A 21,440-nucleotide genomic window follows, 5' to 3' on the forward strand; every position below is an offset into this window, starting at 1 on the left:
ACTCTGGTTTCATCGCTGTAGGCCAGCAGTGTGTTTGTGTTTATGTGTGTGTGTGTGTGTGTGTGTGTGTGTGTGTGTTTCCCTCTCCAGTGTCTCCAGAGCCTTGGTGTCCATGCTGGCATTTGGGCTGATTTTCTTGGTGTCAATCTGTGATCCTCAGGTAGGGCTCTGGTTTGAGACTGAGGTGAAGGAGTGTTTATGGATAGAAACTTAGACTGGCGTTAAAACAGAGACAGGACTTAAGGAAACCACACCACTGCCTCTTTCGCGGTCTAAACGCGAGTGGACAGTGTTCACGGTACTGTGTATCATACTGGGTCTCTTTAAACATTGTGGAGCTAAAACTGTAGGATTTACTTTTTTATTTTCAAAAACAAGTCGTCCGTCAGTATTTTCTATCCTACATAGGCTGTATAGAGTAAGTGATGGTACTTGTTTTCTAGTGCTTTTTTGGTGAAAGATCTAACTCAATATGGCACTGTTCTGTTTGCAGGGCTTCATTGTCATGCTGGACAAAGTGGTCTCACTCTCTCTGAACACGGAAATGGGTCTGTTCATCTTTCTCATGCTCCGCACATCCCGATCCAAGCGTTTTCAGTGAGTACAGAAAGTGTGTGTTTGCATACGTCCACGTCTGTGTTAATGGACGGGCGCTCGTTGTAGACTAAGCCTGACCGGCGTGTCCTTTGTGTTCACAGACACCTGGCAGTGCCTTTACCTGTCGGGGAGAGGATGTTCAGACTACACTGGGTCCTGCCGGTCTACTTTCTCTTTGCCGTGGCTTACGATGTCCTTCAAAGCCTGGCAGAGGTGGTGGAGAGACTGTCACTCTCTGGTCCCACACACTCTAATTCTTCTCTCCTCTGAGAACTTTCAGTGAATTTCCTCCCTCTGAGGACTCTGAGTGGAGTCACAGTGAGGCTTGTGCCAAAATGTAGTCAGACACTGTGTAAGTCGTGCCCCGAGTGTTAGGGTTCAGTACTATCTTTGGTAAGTACTGACGCCTACAACATTTATCAGATGTACTCAACGTGTCACATCACGGTTCACAGAAAACCCATCTGCATCGGTGAGGAAACCTTGGGACCTCTACACACGCACGCTCACAGACACACACACAGAGTAATACAGAGTTATACACTCACTAGCCAGCAGAAGCATGTTTACAGAAAAAAAAAAAAAGAAAAACAAAAACCCGGGCTGTGCACAGGTTAAGTGTGTCTCTCTTAAATGTGAGCATATTTGTAGCTGTTTGTACTGATTTCATCGCCTTCATGACAGAATGAGGGGGGAAAAAAACTCAGTCTTTTGTCTGACAGACCTCAGGTGGCACTGTTCCATTTACATGTAGTCATTTGACAGATGCGTTTGTTCAAAGAGACTCCCTTTACTCCGAGGTGAATTGAACTTGAAATGACTTTTTCTGTATATGCCAACTGCCTTTATGCATATTCACCATATTTAAGCCCAAGTAAAGGGAATCTGCATGAGTACTTAGTAAGACCCTATAGAAAGTATATTCAAAACTGCCCAGTTTCCCCAGCACAAAGACTTTGTCTGCTTTTATTTTAAAACTGTGTATGCGAAGACACTTTTGAAATGCTGTATCTAATCAAAGGTATGTATATATTATTGAGGTTCATGAAATGATATTTAATATATTTGCCCAAGTCAGTGTGGACTGAAACATACACATAGATATATAGAGCACTTGGTATTATTTTATGCACTGAGTCGTCCTGTTGCGTCGTCTCAGATTAGTGGTCATTTGGCCCTGGAAGTCACATGGTTGTGTGATTAGATCACTGTGCCAAATTTAATATTTGTACAATGAGCACTTCAATGAAAACAAGACAGGAGTGGTCGGGGGATGCTGCTGTTTTCTACTTTCTATTTGTAATGTTATTGTATTTATTCAAATATTCAAAAATGCTTTAATAAAACATTACACTGAAATCTGTTAGGCCGTTTTCTAATTTAATAAAGCTAGGGGAATGAAGAGCACAGCCTGAAAAATATTCTATAATATCTGAACGCAGAGCCCGTCACATTCAGTGATAAATGACACAGAGCCACAAAACCGTAATATCAAAATATATTTTATTCTGGACTTCAGATCTGATTGAAATGACAACAGATCAATGCAATGCAAGGGGGAAAAATCTGCAACAGAAAAAAAGACAAAAAAAGAAAAGAAAAAAAAAATCAGGAGACAAAGGGTGGGCGTGGGCACTTTGGATGACATTAAGAACCCAAAAAAAAAAAATCAAACTGTCATGTATACTGTACATGGTCCAGGTTATCTCCGACAGTCAGTAATTTGTACTTTTTTTTTTTTTTTAAATCTACAAAGAAATATGAATTACAAAAGTTTTAAAAGAGTACAAAACGTCCAGAGGGACAGACATAGAAAGAATATGATTAGAATCCAGGTAGTGACAAGGAGAGAAAAAAGAGAGAGAGAGAGAGAGAGAGAGAGAGAGAGAGAAAAGCATGGTGGCAGGCAGACACTGAGACGGTAGATATAATTTGACCGAAAAGAAATGAAAAACCTAGAATACCCTTCAACTGTCATAGACTGCTTCATAAATAGTGTTTCGATGGTACAATCTACTTAACAGTAGAATATTTATACAGCTCTCAGTGTACTATACTCTGTATAAAATGCATGGTTATATGCCAAGTGATATTGTCCCAAAAAAGAAGTTGTTAACATATAAGGCTTAAAGAGAGGGAGACAGTGAGGGTTTGGGGCACAAAACGCCAACTCTGGGGTCTGCTGAGAGACACGAATGACACACTCACATTCTATGGAGTCTTCTTGCCCAATTCAGCTCTCTCATGAACTAGAATACTGCAAATATGTTCATTTCCCCAGTCCAGAATTTTGTTTTGTCCTCATTTTCTGAAATGAGACCATTTAAGAAATATCGATCCACTTTTGTAGCCAGATTTGAGTAAGAAAATGGAGCTTAAGATTAGAAAACAAGGCAATGTGCACAGGAAAACATAAACCATGTTATATTTTTGTCTCCAACAAGAGGCAAAACAGAGATACTGTACAGAGGAGGGTTAGGAATAACCATCTTATAAATGGTGGTTACTAAAGGTGATTTAAAACAATATTTGCAAAATCAGTTAAAAAAAAAAAAATCATGACATTAAACATCAGGTAAAAATTAACTCCTGTGATGATTGTGTCTAATGAAATGTTTGTCCCAATTTTTTTTCTTTCTTTTTTTTTTTTTCGGTTCCCTGCCCAACACCCAGACAGACTTGCTCTAAGCTTCACCTCCGGTTTAAAAAAGGGCAGAGAGCAAGCTTTGATTGATTGAATAGGAGAGAGAAATTTGCGAGCGAGACAGTTGTGATTCAGGTGAAAAACAAAAGCAGGCTGAGATGGTTACTGGCAGTGGCTAATGAAGCACTGATTGAGACATGCATTCAAAGTCTCACGACTCAGATACTCTAGCCTGAGCACAAGAATGTTTGCATTGATTTGCGCAAAATAACTGACAAAAAAAACAAACAAAAAAAAAGATGATTATGCATGTAAGGAGGCAGGAAAAAATGTGTTACATATGCAGGAAAAATATATATAAACCTCTGCTCTAGAAAAAAAAAAAAAGCCATTTTGTCATTTAGGGAAAAACGTAAAACTTAAAGCAAGTCTTCCCTTTTTCAGTGAAAAACAGAAAAATGGACCTGTTGTGCATACAATTTTGACTGCTCTGTAGACCTCTTTTCATTTTACACTACTTTTATGGATGAGTAATTTAAGTCACTAATTGTCTGTTTCTGAAAGGAGTCAAACTTCCAAACAATCGGGGACAGCAGATAAAATTTGTCCAGAAAGTATGATGTACGACCTTCTGATGCTCCATCAATAGTGCACGAGCAAACCATAAAAATGGTTTTTCTTAAAGCAATTTGATGCAGGATGCATCTCCGTAAATTTGAGTGCCCATATAACTAATGTAATTATTTTAATTCAGCAGAATCAATATCTCCTCTGGGAAAAAAAAAGAAGAAATAACATGAGCTACTGCATGTAGATGTCAACAGTTAAACCATCAAAAACTAGAACTGAGGAGGAAAGAGAAACAGATTTTTTTTTTTCTTCAAGTCCCCACATTGGTTTATGAACCACAAAACATACAGTACCAAAAGACTTTAAATAACTGCAGTGTGAGAAAACGAAAGATGAGACCTCCACTTCATGCAGCTGTGACCTAAAAAATGATGTTGGAGAGAGAGAGAGAGAGAGAGAGAGAGAGAGAGGGAAGGCGGGGAAACTGCAGAATGGAGAAGCTGATATGTCTGCACACTGAAACGGAACTACCAGCAAAGATTAAAATCCTTTCATTTGTTTTATTTTAATGAGATTGGTTTGAAGAAACAAATACTAAAATATCTTCCAAATTTGGTACATATACCAGTCCATTTTTTTTCTTCTTCTTTTAAGTTTTTTTTTGTTGTTGTCGATGTTTTTTGTTTTTGTTTTTTTTTTTGTTGTTTTTTGTTTTTTTGGGTTTTTTTTTAGTTTTTAGGTTTTTTTGTTGTTGTTTTTTTTTTTTTTTTACTGTGTCACTTACAAAAGTCCCTTTTCTTGTCTCAGGTTGGAATCACGTCCATTCTTCTTGGTCTGCTGAATGGGGCTGCTTGTTTAGTCTCTCCTCTGTAGTGGCTGGCCATGGGTCAATAGGGACTGTAGCAGTGTATGGGATAGGGACAGTCAATTTGGCTATGTACACATTCATAGTCGGTCCATGGCTTCCAACAAGCAGCGTTATTTCCGCAGATCTAATACACAGACCTGGAAAAAGAGGGGATGTTTATGGCGTGTTAGCCGGCAGCTGAGCTCGAAAAACCCACAAAACAAGTTACGCTGAGGCGCGTAAAGTTGGTATGCATTTAAAAACCGCTTTGGTATTGAACATGATTGCATCATTATCTTGACCGGACAGGTAGTTGCTTAAACACAGCTTGCGTAGAGGAGATAACTAATGAAGATTAATGAGGGAGACTTACAGAGCCATCCGATGCACTAGCGCCCACTTTGTCACCTGCAGCATTCCAGCAAACTTCAAAGATCCCCCCTGTTCCCCTGTAGCTATGGACTAAAGCACCAGTCTGCCAGAGAACACAATGAGGAACCACACTGCATCACCACAAATACACACACGAGCATCAAAGAATCATCTCAACACTTAGCTATTCTATTTCATTACATATTCTCTTTTTCAAATTGGATGCGAGACAACGGTCATAAACTGGGTTTGCGGGAGGCTTACGGATGGATCCATACCTGTGTGTTCCAGATGTGGACACACTTGTCAAAGGAGCCGCTGGCTAGGTGCCTGCCGTCAGGGCTGAAGGCCACGCTGTATACAGGCTCCTGGTGTTTGGTTAGCGTGTGGATGCAGATCCCTCTGTCTACATCCCACAGCCGAACAGTGGAATCAAACGACGCACTGGAAAGACAAAGGTCAATGACAGTTACTCAATGATTGCAGAATACATAAAAAAAAAAAAAAGATACTGTGGGTTTTGCCTGAAGCTGAAGTCTTTGGCTTATTGAATTACAGTAAATTATGTAAATCAGAAATGAAACTCATGCTCCAAAGTTGTTTAAAATGATGTGTAATCATGTGTTTCTAAAGCTGACTAGACAAATTTTTAGGGTTTTTTTTGTTTGTTTGTTTGTTTGTTTGTTTTTCCTTTAATGAAAAAGATGTTGTAACGTGCCTGGCAAGCATCAGGTTGGCGTTGGGGTTGTTGGTTCCAGGACCAGTGGGGCTCCATTTGATAGTGTAGATTTCTTTGCTGTGAGCTTGTAAGTCGTGGACACAGGTATCTTGTTTCATACTCCAGATCTAGCAGGATGGGAAAAACATAGCTTTACACAATTGCCAACAAACCTGTTTGAGATTAAACAAAAAGGGAACACTGCTCAGTTAAATGACCAAGATATGAGATCACAACGCATTTAATGAATGCCCAGTCTTTCTGAGGTGTGACCACAAACTCAAGATGCGCCCACACACGGATTGACAAAAACTCAAAATATTCAGATGCTACTCCATTCTAGTCAATTTAAGCAACATCACACGAGAGGGAGTGCTGTTATACTGTACATCAGCACAGATGCGATTCGGTCATAGATAATCACAGCCGTGCTGATATACAGTATAACTGCACGTCCTCGAGTGCGATATTGCTTCTATACAACAGTTCTACAAACAAGGCCGTTTATCAAGTAATGATAATTTGAGTCAACTATGTTTTTTTGTCGCTTATTCGGTTCCGCCAACAAAAATAGTTCCTTCAGGATTACACTTACAAGTGTTGTCAAGCAACACATAAACAGTTTCTTGACTGCAGGTTAGTTAGCTAGCTACCTGCTTTTTATCATTCACGAAAAGGCTAGCTAGCTACTTTCTTTCATACCTAACAGCAGGCTGGCCAGCTACTTTTTGTTATTCACATAAAAGGCTGGCTATACGGCAGGCAAGCAAGCCACTTTTAATCATAGCCCTCTACAGGCTAGCGAACTACTTTTACATGGACGGGCTAGATATACTGTAAGCTTGCTAGCTAGTTATTGTTTATCATACCCAACTGCAGGCTCGCTAGGTTCTCTTTATAATGCACAGAAATGTATCCACATTGGTGCTGTCAGTAAATGTGACAGGTTCACACTGGTGTAATCAATGACTGCATCGGAACATGTATAAAGCGAAGTGATACATAATAGTAAAACGTTTCAGTGCTGTTATACTCTATATCAGCAGTCTTTAGAATGCTCTTGTCCAAACAGATTACTCGACCAGAACTAACTTTTGTATCATTGAATACGTAACATTTAAGAACCAAAAGAAAAGAAAATCTCTTTTGTTAAATCAAGATTTCTAACCTTCAACGTCATGTCATCTGAACACGATGCCAGGAGGTTACCAGTCGGATCCCATTTGATTGCATTAACTTCATTCTAGCAGATAGAGAGAGGGGGGAGAGAGAGACGTGAGGGTTTGCGGAGAACACAGGCTTTCTATCAGAGCTGCTGCAGCAGCAGGGATGTGATAGGCGAGCAGGGCTTACTGTATGTCCTTGGAATGTCTTGATGGGTCTGTCTTGGCCGAGTTTGCAGACATGGATGCACATGTCCGTGCTACAGGAGGCAAATGTGTTGTTGCTCTGCCAGTCCACGTCCAGAGCAGGCGCTGTTGCCATAGGGAACAAGGTGGAGGGAGAAAAAGAGAGAGAGAAAGAGAGATGCAGGACTCTGTCAAAAATTGTGCTGACAACAGCAATGCCAAGTTCAAGAGTAGGAAGAATTATTCTATGAATTATGACTGCATAATTACAGAAAACTAAAATTAAAGCAGGCATGTGTTGTGCAGAATTTATAAAATTCGTATGTGTATGTATCCTAAGTATCCAAAAAATTTCCTTTCAGCTCTCTAATTGGATATTATAATTTAGTTCAGAATACCTGAGTGGAAAGGAAACTGCTGTTTGGCCTCTCCTGTGTGAGCATCCCAAATGATTGTAGTCTGTAAAAAAGATCTTATAGTCTTCAGTCTCAGATTTTTTTTCTGTTTTTTTTTTTTTCTGTTTGTTACTTAGCAACAATGCATAGGCAAATAAATTAACCTGAGGCCTGCTATTTCACGCTTGGTCGATATAAGCAATTTGAACTGTCTTACCTTATCAACTCCTGCACTGAGGATGAAGTTTCCTTTCTTGTTCCATTTCAATGCGAAGATAGGGCCTTTGTGTTGTCCCAGGGTACTGGCCAGATTCCCTGCAACACAAACAATCACAAAACATCAAAGTCACAAACAAATAAACAAGTAACCCGATTTTTTTTTTTCTTAAATTTCTGCAACAACAGAATGGATCCCGACCGTCTTTAGTCCATATCCTGGCGAATCCGTCATAGGAGCCTGTTGCTAGTAGAGTACCCTCACTCTGCCAAAACAAGGAAAGGGGAGAGATGAGTTATCTGACATCTGTCTTCTACAGATGATGGAGAACACAGATAAAACAGTTACATAAGCACTCTGGGCCAGAGCAGGGAGCACAGGAGAAAGAAATAAAACTCACATTCCAGTCTAATGACGTGACGTCTTTGTTACTGGGGACGTCCTGGCCACCCTCCCGTATGCAGTGACGCAGTACAAGCTGCGTGGAACTGCTGGTACTGTTCTCACTGAGGTTCCAGATCCGCGCCGTCGAGTCCCCTGACCTGCGGAGCGAGAGGTGGGAGGGGGGTGAGAGGTGAGAGAGAGAAGCAACGTTGAGGAGAGCACGTGTGAGCTTGTGCACAAGCCCTTGACGTCCTCGTGTGAAAGCACTGATCCAGAGACTGATGAATGGGCAAGACGTGGATCACTGGTTCAGACGAATCGCTGGAATCACAAGAGCATCACGAGCTGCGCTAGATTTTCCGTAAGCTTCAGACGTTGGGCTTAGACAGGCAGAGCTGGAACTGGGGTTTGCTTTTCGCAGATAAAAGGCAGAGGGAGAGAGATGGATGCTGATGAGGGAGAATGATACCAACCCAGAAGCGAGGAGGTCACTGACAGGGTTCCAGGCGCAGATGAACACTTCTGATTCATGGCCACGGAGAACCATGGCTTTGTTCTGAGGGATCTCCACATCCCCGTCCACCTCCATCATGTCTGCGTGGTTATCTGAGACAAACAGAGACACCGGCCGTGAGGATAAACAGCGACAGACACAAAAAACCAAGCTCAAGGAGCGACAGCAGAGCATCGATCTGCAGGAGTCTCCATTATGTGGCATTGTAGGCCTCTTGATTCACTGCCTCTGTCTGACTCATTCAGAGCACCTCACTGTTATGTGACACGGTGGCAGCCAATCACTGCATTTGAGAGATGCCGGGGCCTTGTCCAGACTCATACTGCTTCTAACTTTACATACTATAACAGAACGTCTATGCAAATCGCCCGAGTATTCCATACTGTCATCATCAAGTTTATTGCTTGTGAGTTTAACAAATATCTGTAGCCAGTCATTTTTGTATGGACTAAAATATACACAAAAGAGTTACTAGAGAGGATCTTGATCATTACAGCCAACTTTTTCAGCATTGGATTCTCCACAGTACATTAACAGACGTGTCACTGACTGGCGTTTGCATGAATCGGGTGGAGAAAATCTGTGAGGCGAGAGCTGCAGAGTGATTACATGGTGTATGGTATGGCACAGTGTCCCTTAACCACAGACTCACTTGCTAAGGTGTGTGCACCGTTCTCCTCTCCGTTGGCGGTGTTCTCTCCGTTTTTGGCGTTGCCCTGCATGTTAGCGCTGGTTGCTGGGGGCGCCGCGGCCGCCTGTTGCTGGGCCAGTTTGTCCCGGTAAGCCTGCTGTCGTGTCTGGACCACGTCCGGCATCACCGCATCAATCAGCGACAGCGATTCGATCGGTCGGCCGTCAAACAGCGTGCCATCCTGGATCAATAAGACAAACATCAGCTTTTAACTGGAACCCCAGAGAACCAGATGAGACCCGAGTCACTTCCAGCTGTTTCAACAGTACAGAATTTGGATGTTCAGATTTACACATTACACTGGCATGTATGACTTGTGTATAAATGCGTTGACTTTGCTAGAGAGTTCGGAAAAGTTCTAGGTTTATCTTTAGTTTATCTCTCATTTTCAAATACGATGACAGGCAACAGTGGTTTACAGGATGCAACACATTGTAAACAATTTGTCATTTTGAATGACTGTATGTAACTATTAATACCTGGATTATAATTTTTTTTTAAAGTCAGAAACTATATTTGATACAGCATATTTACAAGCAATATGCATTCTTGTGTTAGCATACAAACTTATATAAGAATTAACAGTTTAGAAGAATCAATAAGGTGCATTTGGACAGACAGAAGTCACAGAGCAGGTTTAGATATGTAATAAAATGGTTGTGGGTTGTCTCTGGCGCTGGCCTGACCTCGTTGATGCTGACTTCTGCCTCCACGTACTGCAGGCCCTTCTGGATAATGGAGATGAGGGCAGCAGGGGGCACCAAGGCTCCGTTTATGTTGGACTGACTAATATGACTCTCTATGCCAAATGTGAAGGCTGAATGGGAAAACCCTGCCAAGGGATATGACAAACATATTAGTGTGTGTGTGTGTGTGTGTGTGTGCGTGTGTGTGTGTGTGTGTGTGTGTCTTTCATCGGGCTCATCTTCCAATCCCACCAGCTCTCTAGAAAAGGGCACAGAAAGTTCTGTACAAACAGACATGTTTGTTTGGACCTGTTCTGTTTACAGATCAATACCAAAGGCTAATTGAGGAAAAAAAAAACAGACTGTGTTTGCAAAAGAGTCTGAGCTGTACCATTAAAGCGCACAAACACACACACACACACACACACAATAAAAACGCAACTTAGAATGTGAATTTGGTGGACTTTGTACACAATTATTTGGAAGAGAATCAAAAGTCACAAAGTCGCTTACCTGACTCCTGCAGATATCTGTACACCAGGAAATTGACCTCATCACTGCTAATGCTCATCTTTAGTCCTGCTTACACCATGAGGTCAGCACACAGGACACAGGCCTACACAGACAAACACACACACACACACACGTGCTTTTTTTTATTTCACCGACAGCAAAGGTTAGTGAGCAAAAAGTTAGTGTACTTTTTAGTGTACTTTTTTTTTAATTTTCAGGAGAGAGATTCTCTGAGAGCCATTTGGTGTGTAAAAAGCAGTGCTGTGTTCGAATAACAGCACTTTGTGCCAGGACACACATGGGCTTGTAATCTGCTGCCAAAGGTTAAAAGTGGACAGAGGGGGGGCTTCTCATCTCAGTTGAATAACAAGCTACAGTACCCAAAGTGGCCTGACACTGCGGTGGCGCTGTTGCACTAAAACCAAATACACTCACAAGAGAGGCTACCACCTGGCAAGTGAAGAACTCTTGTTTTACAGGAGCTGAACTAAAAGAATCTTTACGTTTCACACAGATACATTGAGACTTGTGATGAAAACAAACAAACAAACAAGCAAACAAACAAAAGAACAGGACCCCTGAGTGCAAAGATGTAGAAAATAATTAATGATGGCTAACTGAAGGTTTTTTGTTTTTTGGGGGGGGGGTTTGGCCATCCAATCGTAATAGGGCGGAGAGGCATTTTAGCAACATGAGCGTCTCAGCTAGCATACAGAACACATGGCTAATTTTATCAAACTCTCGTCATTGGTCTGTGATACGTACAAAATATTAATGAGCGTGGGCTCATTATACACAATGTTTTGAGGAGAAAAAGGTTAGAGTCAGGGTTAGGGTTCAGAGAAAGTTGGTTACTAGCGTACACTGGTTTCCTCTCATATAAACGCGTAAAACATTTCTCCTCATTCTGTCTCTGACAGATGCGTGTATAGATGTTATGCTTTAAAAAACAAACCAACAAACAAACACACAAAAGAAATAATCACACTCAAATTGTTAATCACTGTTCAGTTAAACTTATCCCTCTAAATTTTCAAGCATGTTCAGTAAATTCCCCTTCAAGCAGCACTGTTCTCAAAGAGGTGAAATTTTCAAGTTTCAATCTAAAGTAACAATCTATTTTCTATAGCTACTCAACCCTGAAAAAAAAAACCCAGGTCCTTTTGGAAAACAGCACCAAAGCACACGCGTAGTTTTGATTTCATGTCAAAATATCACAAAAAACCACAAAAAGAGAAATCTTGGGGGAGGTGTGAATAGAACTATGTAGACCATGGCGCAAATTCTCAGTTGCATTTTCACTGTGTCTTCAACAAACCTTTACAAGAGTAGGGATCACATCCTCATTCAGACAGACAACAAAGCGTAGAGAGACAGTTTCCTGCCACTGAAGGCTTTTTGTTTTAAATGACGGGCTGTTCTGTTTGAGGAAGGCACTTCTGTAGAGATGAAATACTTTGCCTCATCTTCCCTCATCTCCAACTCCATCTGTCTGACCATAAGAATAACTAGCCTTGTTAAAAATGGAATCTGATTCCAGGTCACTTTCATCAATCTGCAGGTTGTGCTGTGCTAAATACCAAATTTGATGAAAACCAAAGACACATAAAGTAAGAACTGATAGAAATCCTATCTTCTGCCACTGCAAAATTAGCTGCTAACTAAGATTTGACACTGGGGGTTTCATCATAATAAAAACAAAGAGAAGAGCTCACATGAAAAACTGTATTTGTTCTCAGAATTCTATCAAAGGCATTTATATGACAGCCTCATCAAATTTCAGTCTCAAACACCACAATATTATTCTCATCAGATAAAAGACCAAGCATAAGTAAGCAAAAAAAAAAAAAAAAAAAAAAAGAGAAAGAAAAAAAGAAAAAAAAAGGAAAAAAGAAGGTTAAGCTCAAAGCTGAACGACTCGTCCTATCAGATCACATTACTATCAGCCGCAGTCAGTCAAGCCAGAGACGTCTGTGCTCCAGCAAACCGTGTCTTTAAATCAGAGCTCTGCATCTCCTGGCATAGCCAAATTGAATCTCTGCAACAGTGGAGAGCGTTCATCTATACTATCGAACTGTCCAATCGATGGCCGAGAGGACTGCTCCTTTCCCGTAAATCACCAGCCTCATGAAGACCACCTAGGCTCTTAACTAGAGCAGGGAATTCCGTTCCTTTCACCTTAAACACGGAAACGATGGCGGGTTGGGTGGGGGAATTCCCCTCCTTTGCTGCTCTCTCTAAGACCTGATGAAATACTACACACACACACACACACACACCCATCAAAGGGGAAAATTTACCCTTTCAGCGTATGGGCCCATCACAACAATCGTGATCTTGTAATTAATTCTTCAGCACAATTTGTAACAAAACTTTAGCAGACCAGTATCTACCATTTTTTTTTTTGATGAAATGAAATACATTAACACTTAAACTGCACCCTCTGAGTGAAAACGTCCACTGGTCCAGACCAATGGTGAAAGACACTGTTTCACCTCCACCACTTTAAGGATGACTAACGTGGAGAACAGCATTTCTTAGAATGCATCATTTAAGTTTAGAAAAAACACACTGCTCCTCTAACTTTTAACATGTAAGTATTTAAATATACCACTAGCAGAGGAGCTAAATTTAACCTCAACAAATGAATCCTTAACATGGTAAGAAGTGTGCTTTCATACCTGTGCCTCGGTATACATACTGAGATAGATTCAAAGACTGATGGTGTTAAGTGCAAACTAACACAGACAACAAGGCTACTGCGTTAGTGTCAAGTTTGCTTGATAAACAGTATCAGCGTAATGTGATGCACCAATAGGTTGACATGTTAATTGGCCTGTTCACCTAAATAAATAAATAAATAAATAAATAAATAAAACCTAAAAGCAGACGTAGAGATCTTTTGAGAGAACAGCAGAACCACGTCACACGATGTCCCTGTCCTGAGGAGACTGGACACATCACATCTGCGTGGAGCGATCCTTTGTCGGTACATCAAGTGTTTCAGGAAATGCTCTTGTCAACGACAAATTCCACCCACTTCTGTCCATATCAGTTCGCCACTGGGCTCTACAGTCCAACTGCTTTTGTTTCATATTACCGACGATGGAAAAGGTAACACCAAGTCGTAAAATCACCGAGATGTTGTTAACTCGCCATCGGTGACAAACGTCAGTTCAGTATCAGCCAGCATACAACACGTTTTGTGATGCAGGAGAATGGAATTTGAACAGTTCCACTCACATTAATAAACCATAAGGAATCGACAAAGCTACACCTGAAACGAGGCAGAACTGAATTCTTTTGGAGAAACCCAGATGCTACCCGCCCCCCCCATTTTCTTTCTTTCTTTCTTTTTTTTTAATGAACATTTCTTACCGATTAGCCTCTGTCAAAAACGATTCTCAACAAACACGTCTGGCAACAGACGCATATGGCTCACGCTGTCCTCTGGCCATCTGACCGTTAGGCTGAGTTCAAAGGCAAGGCGGTTTGATCAATCCAACAAGGAAACAATGAGCTTGGCTTATTACATGCCACATGCTAGCAGACAGTGTCACAACAGATTAAGACAAATGTGGCGGCAAACAGCTTTTGATGCAGTACACTCGCCAGGACAGAGCAAAAGAAGAATTTAAAAAAAAAAAGGGGGGGGGAGACTGCTAAGATGGACGCGTCACCTCACTTGACCTACTTTGGGGTTTTGGATCCATCACTGCCAATTTGACCATGGCAGGAATATTACATGGTGGGGTGTAAATGGATTCCCCCCCCACCCCCCCCTTCCTCTTTTGTTCTGTTTTAAGTGTCCCACTGGCCCTAGGTCGCTGTTTTCCACAAGGCCTCTTTGAACGTGAAGACAGCGTCGTCCCTTTTGGGGGAAAAAAAGGGTGTGAGACAACATTCCTGCTCAGATAGCTGGTATTCCCAGTGTCCAGGGGGCTTAATTAACCAAGTCGTTGAGTTACCACGCTTTCTGACGGAACACGAATTGGCCAGACTCCTTGAGTGGTTGAGTTGAGCATCTCTCACTTAGCTGTGGTCACTGCTGGTCAAGGCCCTCTGTACTTGCAGGTAGAGTCAAGTGAAAGGCATTCTCCACAAAGCATCTTACAAAGCCCCACATTACACAACTCACATTACACATGGTACTGGACCATGAGAAGCCTGTACTAATATCATTTTCCTCAACATCTGACTGCGAAGTGGGAACCTATGACAATTACTGGACATTCCAAATGGACATTTCTATTTGATCATTCCAAAGGTCTTGCAAAAAATTATCACATTATGGGGGGTGGGTGACTTGTTAAGTCTCATGCTTAAGTTCTGAGAACACTCCATGCCAAAGATATCTAACAGGAAATCCATAAAAAGTCTTACAAAACACCTAAATTTACCAAGTATTTTCTTTAAGAACTCCAGAAGACACCTAACACACTTCTGAGGCCATTTCCACAGCTTTTTTTAAAAACATTTGTGAAGGCAGCATGCTGAGGTAAAATATTTTGGGGGGGGGGGGGGGGGTCGTCACCAAATGTTACTAAGTGATGGTAATTGCCTATTTCAGTTCCATTTCCTGTTTTCAGATTAAACCTTTCACCGATGTCTCTCGACAGCACAATCATGTCAAACCACAAAACTTGATTTGCTGGGTTAACAAACACTGGTCAACCATCTCTGCTTCAGACAATCAATCCTAAATCATTTACAAAATAGCAGAAGTCAGAAAGGAGAAAAGCAAGAGGAACCAGAGATGCATTTCCGCCAGAAAGTGCGAGTGTGATTGCACCGCAGCATCAGTTTTTGATTTGTGACTCATGGACTAGCCATCTTCCATTGCTTCTCCGAGCAAAAGACCATTAAATCCAACTATCGACTGCCGCTGTATGCAAACCCTCGTCACACCGCTAGAGACCTAAAACTTTCCCCACTCATTTTCAATGGCAAAATAAGCGATTAAACACAGAAATTTAAAAGAACAAAATGAGTGGACCGATCAATTAGCTGCGTACAAGCACACTACAAAGGATTTAGACAGACCTGTTAGCGCTGCAATGGAATCGATATCGCAAAAACCGCGAAGAGCTGAAACGGCACCAAAAACGACTGATTGTTTGCGCAATCACACAATTATTAGAAACAAGCAAAAAGAATGGTCTACAGTTTCTCAAGGAACACCACACGGCTGCTACAGATATCTATGCAAATCTTTTCTTTTTGGACAATATGAAATCTCTTTATCAACAATGTCCAAACACCCTGGCAGAAAGAGCATCTGTTGTCACAGTGGTACATGCAACATCTAATTTTTCTCTCTCGACTCGAACTGAGGTCAAATTAAAATCAAAAGCAAATTTCAAAAGGACAGTTAGTGTGTTGCTACGAAAGCCACATGTCATAAAGATGACTTTTTGTGACATGGGTTAATGTTTTGAGCCTCTGATGATCTCTGCCTACAGAGACATGTTGTCGAGTCTATCCTGCATAACATTACCATTTTAAGTGAATGGTAATAATGCCAAGCCCACGGAAAAGCAATCAGGGAGCAGTTTCCCTATTCATCTTTGGTCAGTCTTTTAAGCAAACGTACCACCGCTACGTTTGTCAATACTATGGATGAAACTGATGTAGAAAGTCAGTCTATGGTAATCACTGCGATGATGGAACATGTTAACATGGCCTTGCGTGGGGCCTCTCTCAATGTGGCACAACAGTACACAGACCCTGCAGTCTTATCCAGCTTTTCACAGGACCTTATCTTTCAAACAGAGTTTTTCCCTTCTTAATTCAGCCATTAAAAAAAAAAAAAATGTTTTGATTTGTGTCAACAGAAAAATAAAACACAGGGATGAAGCTACGGCACAAGGCCTCTGATGACACAGTACATGAGACGTGTTGGGAGTGATTCCTAGACTATTGTAAGAAAAACCATGTCCCCTCCCCCTCCCCCCATTCAGAGTTAATTCATGAATATTCTACTGAAATCAGTCTCTGAATACAAAGTGGTGGTAAAGTCCCGTTAGAGCTTTTATGTTTTAAGGTCGATTTGCAGGGTGCTTCCAATCTCTCTGATTTACATCCCACACAAACCTAACGTGAAAACACGAGGTGAAGTAACCCATTCTGAGAGAGAGTATGCAGTGCTCAGTGTGTGTGTGTGGGTAGCAGCTCAGATCTGAGATCTTATCCAGTTTGAATAAGCTAAACGGAGGCAGGGGTGAACAATTCACAATTCTGCCTTTTATTTTCGTATGTAAAGTGAATAACAAGCTTTGCTTTGAGTTTTTGTGTGTGAGAGAGTGTGTGTGTGTGTGTGTGTGTGTGCGTGCGTTTGTGTATTTAACTTCATTTTGGGCACGATGAAGACATTTTACATTGTAAGCTCTGATGTGACAGTGACTCTAAATCACAAATTATTAAACACATGTAGAACATTTCAGAGCTTAACATTAATGATGAAAATGAATTATTCATCTGTTATCTAATATAGGTCAAAGCACAAAGTCCAGAAGAGTGGGTTATGCCTTTTCAGCCTCCCAAAAGAGTCTATGCAAAGGTTATGTCTCTGGGGTGAAATTCTCTCTCACTGACTCACACATGTACACACACACACACACACACACAGGCTGCACAACTAATCAAATTACAATCAAAATCGCAATATGTCCGTGTGCGATTGCTAAACCGCAAAAGGCTCCAATTGAATAAAACATATTCATGATATAAAGTGACAACGGAAAATACTCGTGCCTGATTGGCTGGCAAGTGTCAAGTTCATATATCTGTACATCTCAGTCATAAATCAGCTCAAAAGTTTAATCACCATTTTAAATCGGTGAAACTGTGTTCGGCGTGGGCCAGCCCACTTCACGTGGAGTTCTTTGTTCGTCCCTTAGTTTTCTGGACACACCGTAAGGCATTACCCCGTACTTCACGACAACTAAGAGCCTCATTACGAATTTATGTACGAAGGGGGGAAAAAAAGACAAACGAAAGCCTACTCCAACTAAAACAACTGCTGGTGACTTTACATGTGTGACATTCTGTGAGAAATTCTTTTTCGAAAGGTTCTAAACTGTACCATTTTGTCATGGAGTAGTTGAGTCATTTTAAAGATTTTACTGAGTTGACAACACATCCTTTTACAGTGTGGTTCTATGTCTTTATCTGATTTTAGTCTTGACAACTAAGCAAAATTATGAGATGCCAACTTTGATGTCTATCATCGCACTCCGTCTAATCGCAATATGATTTTTTGACCAAATCGTGCAGCCCTAACACACATACATGTGCACATTTTTGTCTTCATCACTAGGGGTGTGCGATATGTATCGTCTGCGATAATATTTTTATTGTTGTGCGAATTGACATTAAAGTATGTCACTCACTTTGCAAAAACCAATCAAAAAACACGCCTTGAGAGTCCACGCAGTCACTGCATCATGTGGCCTAGTAGGACAGACGACTGCGCATGCACATTGAAAGTGCATGCAGCGTGCTGGTATACGCGTACATGGTCACCGCACCACAAATTGAGCTAGCGTAGCTGCCTAAAAATGCATGACTGAAGTTCAAATTGAGTGAACAAACACCGCCAGGAGACAAAATACAGACACCACCAGCCTCTCGATCTATGTCGTTAGATTTAATTTCCAGATGTGGATCATCCTCACTCGCACGGAGGTGGTTTGGCTTTGAAAAGATGGATGTTGCTCAAAAGACAGCAGTTAGCAAAATATGACGGAAATTTAAGGGGAAGTGTTTTGTTTAAAATTCTCTCATTACAATAGTTTTTGTTGGTCTTTGTGCAAATTTTTACAGAGTAAATCCACTTTGAAACAGCCAATTTGAAATGGTTTACTCAGACTTGCACAGTTTGATCTCAGTAATACTTGCACTGGTGATGTCAAAGTTTTGGTATTGTTTTTACTGAGATGCCTCAGTTTTAAGTAAATAACTAAGACCTGTTCTCCTTAAATATGTTGTTTCCATTAATATCGTTAGTAAGCAGTAAGGGTTGTCTTTCTGTAGCGTTCTGTAATTGCTGGATTCCTCAAGAACAGCGTGGACAACAGGTTTGATTTAACACTAGCCTGCAAGAGCTCTGACTGCTTCTAAAGACAGCAATCTGAAGAGAGAGAGAGAGACCCTGCTCATGGACCATTCCAATTTCACCACGTTCACATAATACTTTGGAATGTATTATGAGGGCAGCTTAATAAATCTCAAAGCAAAATGTGAAGATGCAGCATATTGCGGACTGTGTTTTCTTCACAACTTATTGGACGGTTACATCAGAATACAGGTTTTAGATAATGCTGATGACTGAACATAGTCTGTATATGCTGAGACGGAAACTGAGCAAATAATATCTGCTTTGTATTACAGCTGCATGCGTAAGTCAAGATGACAGAGTCCCAAGACCATTTTGCCTCCATTTTATGATTTTATAGCCATATAGTTTCAGTTGATCAGTGAGATCAGAACAGAAAAACAAAACAAAACATTTTAACAGACAATATTAACTAAACAACAGCCTATGGCTTTACTGTTCGTATTTGAAAATGTTAACATTTAAGCAGAAACAACAAACGCGGTCAGACGTTTTCAACAGCCGTTATGCAAACCCAAAATGGACACGGGCTCCGTTTTAAACACTTCTCTCACCTCTGTGCTTATCATTTCATCTTTGCGCCCAATGAACTTTAAAGAGCAGAAGCAGAGCTTGTTTCCTATTACATAAGGAAACATCACGCCCCGAACTTCTTAACCAAACCAATTACACACGTCGCCTTTCTCTTGTGTCATTACCCTAACTGGTGTGTATTATCAATTGCCTCTGAAATGCACTCAGCGATTACGGGGCTCCACAGCTCTACGGTTACATCAAACTGAGCACTACTCTGGATGCTAATGGGATGATCTAATGCTGTCTGAAACAATAGTTCTCCAAACAGCAGATGGACACATTTAGATGCTGATGCTGCAGTCCCTGGAGACAGCTGTGGCAGAGCAAGAGACCAAAAGGCATTGACGGGTTTTTGCGAGAGGCTCAGCGAAAGAAAACGCATCTTTCTAGCTCCACAGAAATCCTAGCAGGCATGTAAACAATGCTTACATATACAGCATTCCCCATCCATATTCTTCTGACACACTAGCCCATATTACAGGAGTATAATGCAAGCACCACTCTGTTCTCTCATCACTCCACACACACTCCCTCGAAGCAACTGAAAACTGATCAAATACAAGCACATCCTGTCTAAGAGAGAATAAAATACTGTAGAAGAGATGGGAGTCTTAGCTATACGTCTATCTGTGTGTGTGTGTGTGTGTGGGTGCTTTAACATAGCATGAGGGATACTTTGTTGCCTAGTGCAAAGATGCATGGCAGGATTTTTTTGTGGTTAGATCTCTGCAGGCTTTTGTTAAGAGCAGCTGAGAATAAATAAGCAATTAAACAGTCGCCTATAGCTGTTATTGTCAGTTAAATGCCCCCTTTTTCCATGGTGTGGGTGGACACTGGTCCCATTACAAGTCACATTCAAGCTATCTGAAGAGAAATAAAAGAACTCTGCCACACTCAAGTAAACACATTTGTGTCAGTGATATACTGCACACAGAAAACATATTACTGTGCATCTCCCATTAGTATTCTATTCTAAAGCCATTAAAAGTAACTGCAGCACTTAATTTCAGAGGAGTGATGGTAAACCAATTTTGCCTTTCCCTCTCACCAAACACCACAAGAACCAAGAAACACAACCTATCTCTTCGTGTAATGTTTTCACGACATGACTCACACACAGAGATCTGATACATCCACTTTACAATGACAGAATGATCAATAATAAATTAGTTTCAAGGTCCAGTCATCAGTTCCTCGTTTATAAACCGAATGAACTTAGACCAGGAATTTCAAGAATTCACCTTTACCCCCAGTGGCCAGATACACACAAAAAAGACACTAATGAGTGACATATTCAAGGCTAGGACAGTCTAATGAACTGCTATGTGCATCTGGAGGGACATTTTTGACATAGCATGCTGCAAAATAACCATGCACCGTCTCTTTGAAAGCAGTAATTACATTGTCTATTTATAGTCCCATTGCAGTAGGTTATAATAGTACTGGGAAATCACGCAAAAGTACGTCTCCAAGGCCGGTTGGTACATAACCTGTCCACAGATGATCCCGGTCTGACCTCTTAACCCCACCTGACAAACACAGCTACCATGGATCTAGAGCGCATCTGCCTCATTTACTTTTATCAGGACCTCAGCATCCCACATAGACACGTTGTGTTTGTATTACGTGTCTGCATTAGCGACTGAAAAAGACTTGACAAGAGGAACAGAAATCATCGCACCTTTGAGTCCTCACAGAAAAGTTGACTGTGACTGAATGACTCAGACCAGGGGAAAATTTACAACACAGAAAGCCGTTCTCCTCTCCTCCTGATACTGCTTAATATTCACACAACTCGGTTTCACACCACCTGACGCTGCTTGCATGAAGGTACACATCTCCTTCCTCACCTCAAATTGTATTTACGTTTGTAATTCAGACAAGAACTGACTTACTTGGCTTCCACAGAACAAACTGTAAAGTTCGTACTTACCACAGTATTAATTCTTTCCCCACACAGCGATCGTTTTATTAAGGTCCAGACCAAAAGCCTCCGCACCTACGGACACACACACACACACGAAGGTTTAAAGGGTCGTCCCTAGCTTTTAAATGAAAGAAAATAAGTAACAGTAGCTGCATTATACACCCTGTTTATTTGACCAATAATTTCATGAGGAATCCATTTACTCGAAAAGTAAAATTCTGTTATTTGAAGGACAATGTTTTATTTTTGCAATTTAGCCGTTCTGCCACAACAACCAGATCAATAAGAAAACAAACAAATAGCAGTTTCTTTATCTCAAAAAAA

General features: G+C 41.1%; 1 protein-coding gene across 2 annotated transcripts in view; it reads right to left on the bottom strand.

The window, feature by feature from the left end:
• Nucleotides 1-2,083: 2,083 nt before the first annotated feature.
• The window catches only part of tbl1xr1a (TBL1X/Y related 1a), a 41,778-nt gene continuing 22,421 nt past the window's right edge, over nucleotides 2,084-21,440 (bottom strand). The window contains exons 3-18 of one of the 2 annotated variants that reach the window (XR_004025936.1): nucleotides 21,123-21,188; nucleotides 10,498-10,600; nucleotides 9,985-10,130; nucleotides 9,260-9,479; nucleotides 8,567-8,699; nucleotides 8,110-8,251; nucleotides 7,911-7,974; nucleotides 7,710-7,807; nucleotides 7,496-7,556; nucleotides 7,102-7,223; nucleotides 6,917-6,991; nucleotides 5,749-5,876; nucleotides 5,309-5,474; nucleotides 5,032-5,133; nucleotides 4,596-4,816; nucleotides 2,084-2,905 (exon numbers count right to left, since the gene is read on the bottom strand). Coding sequence is in view for 1 of the 2 variants with exons in the window: in XM_030791197.1 (XP_030647057.1) it covers nucleotides 4,790-4,816; nucleotides 5,032-5,133; nucleotides 5,309-5,474; nucleotides 5,749-5,876; nucleotides 6,917-6,991; nucleotides 7,102-7,223; nucleotides 7,496-7,556; nucleotides 7,710-7,807; nucleotides 7,911-7,974; nucleotides 8,110-8,251; nucleotides 8,567-8,699; nucleotides 9,260-9,479; nucleotides 9,985-10,130; nucleotides 10,498-10,555 (1,542 nt within the window). In the remaining variant the exon portion in view is untranslated. Of the gene's footprint in view, nucleotides 2,906-4,521; nucleotides 4,817-5,031; nucleotides 5,134-5,308; nucleotides 5,475-5,748; nucleotides 5,877-6,916; nucleotides 6,992-7,101; nucleotides 7,224-7,495; nucleotides 7,557-7,709; nucleotides 7,808-7,910; nucleotides 7,975-8,109; nucleotides 8,252-8,566; nucleotides 8,700-9,259; nucleotides 9,480-9,984; nucleotides 10,131-10,497; nucleotides 10,601-21,122; nucleotides 21,189-21,440 lie in introns of those variants that run through there. The other variant, XM_030791197.1, reaches the window with a different exon arrangement.

Source organism: Chanos chanos, chromosome 14 (assembly GCF_902362185.1).
Source record: "Chanos chanos chromosome 14, fChaCha1.1, whole genome shotgun sequence".
NCBI classification, from domain to species: Eukaryota; Metazoa; Chordata; class Actinopteri; order Gonorynchiformes; family Chanidae; genus Chanos; species Chanos chanos.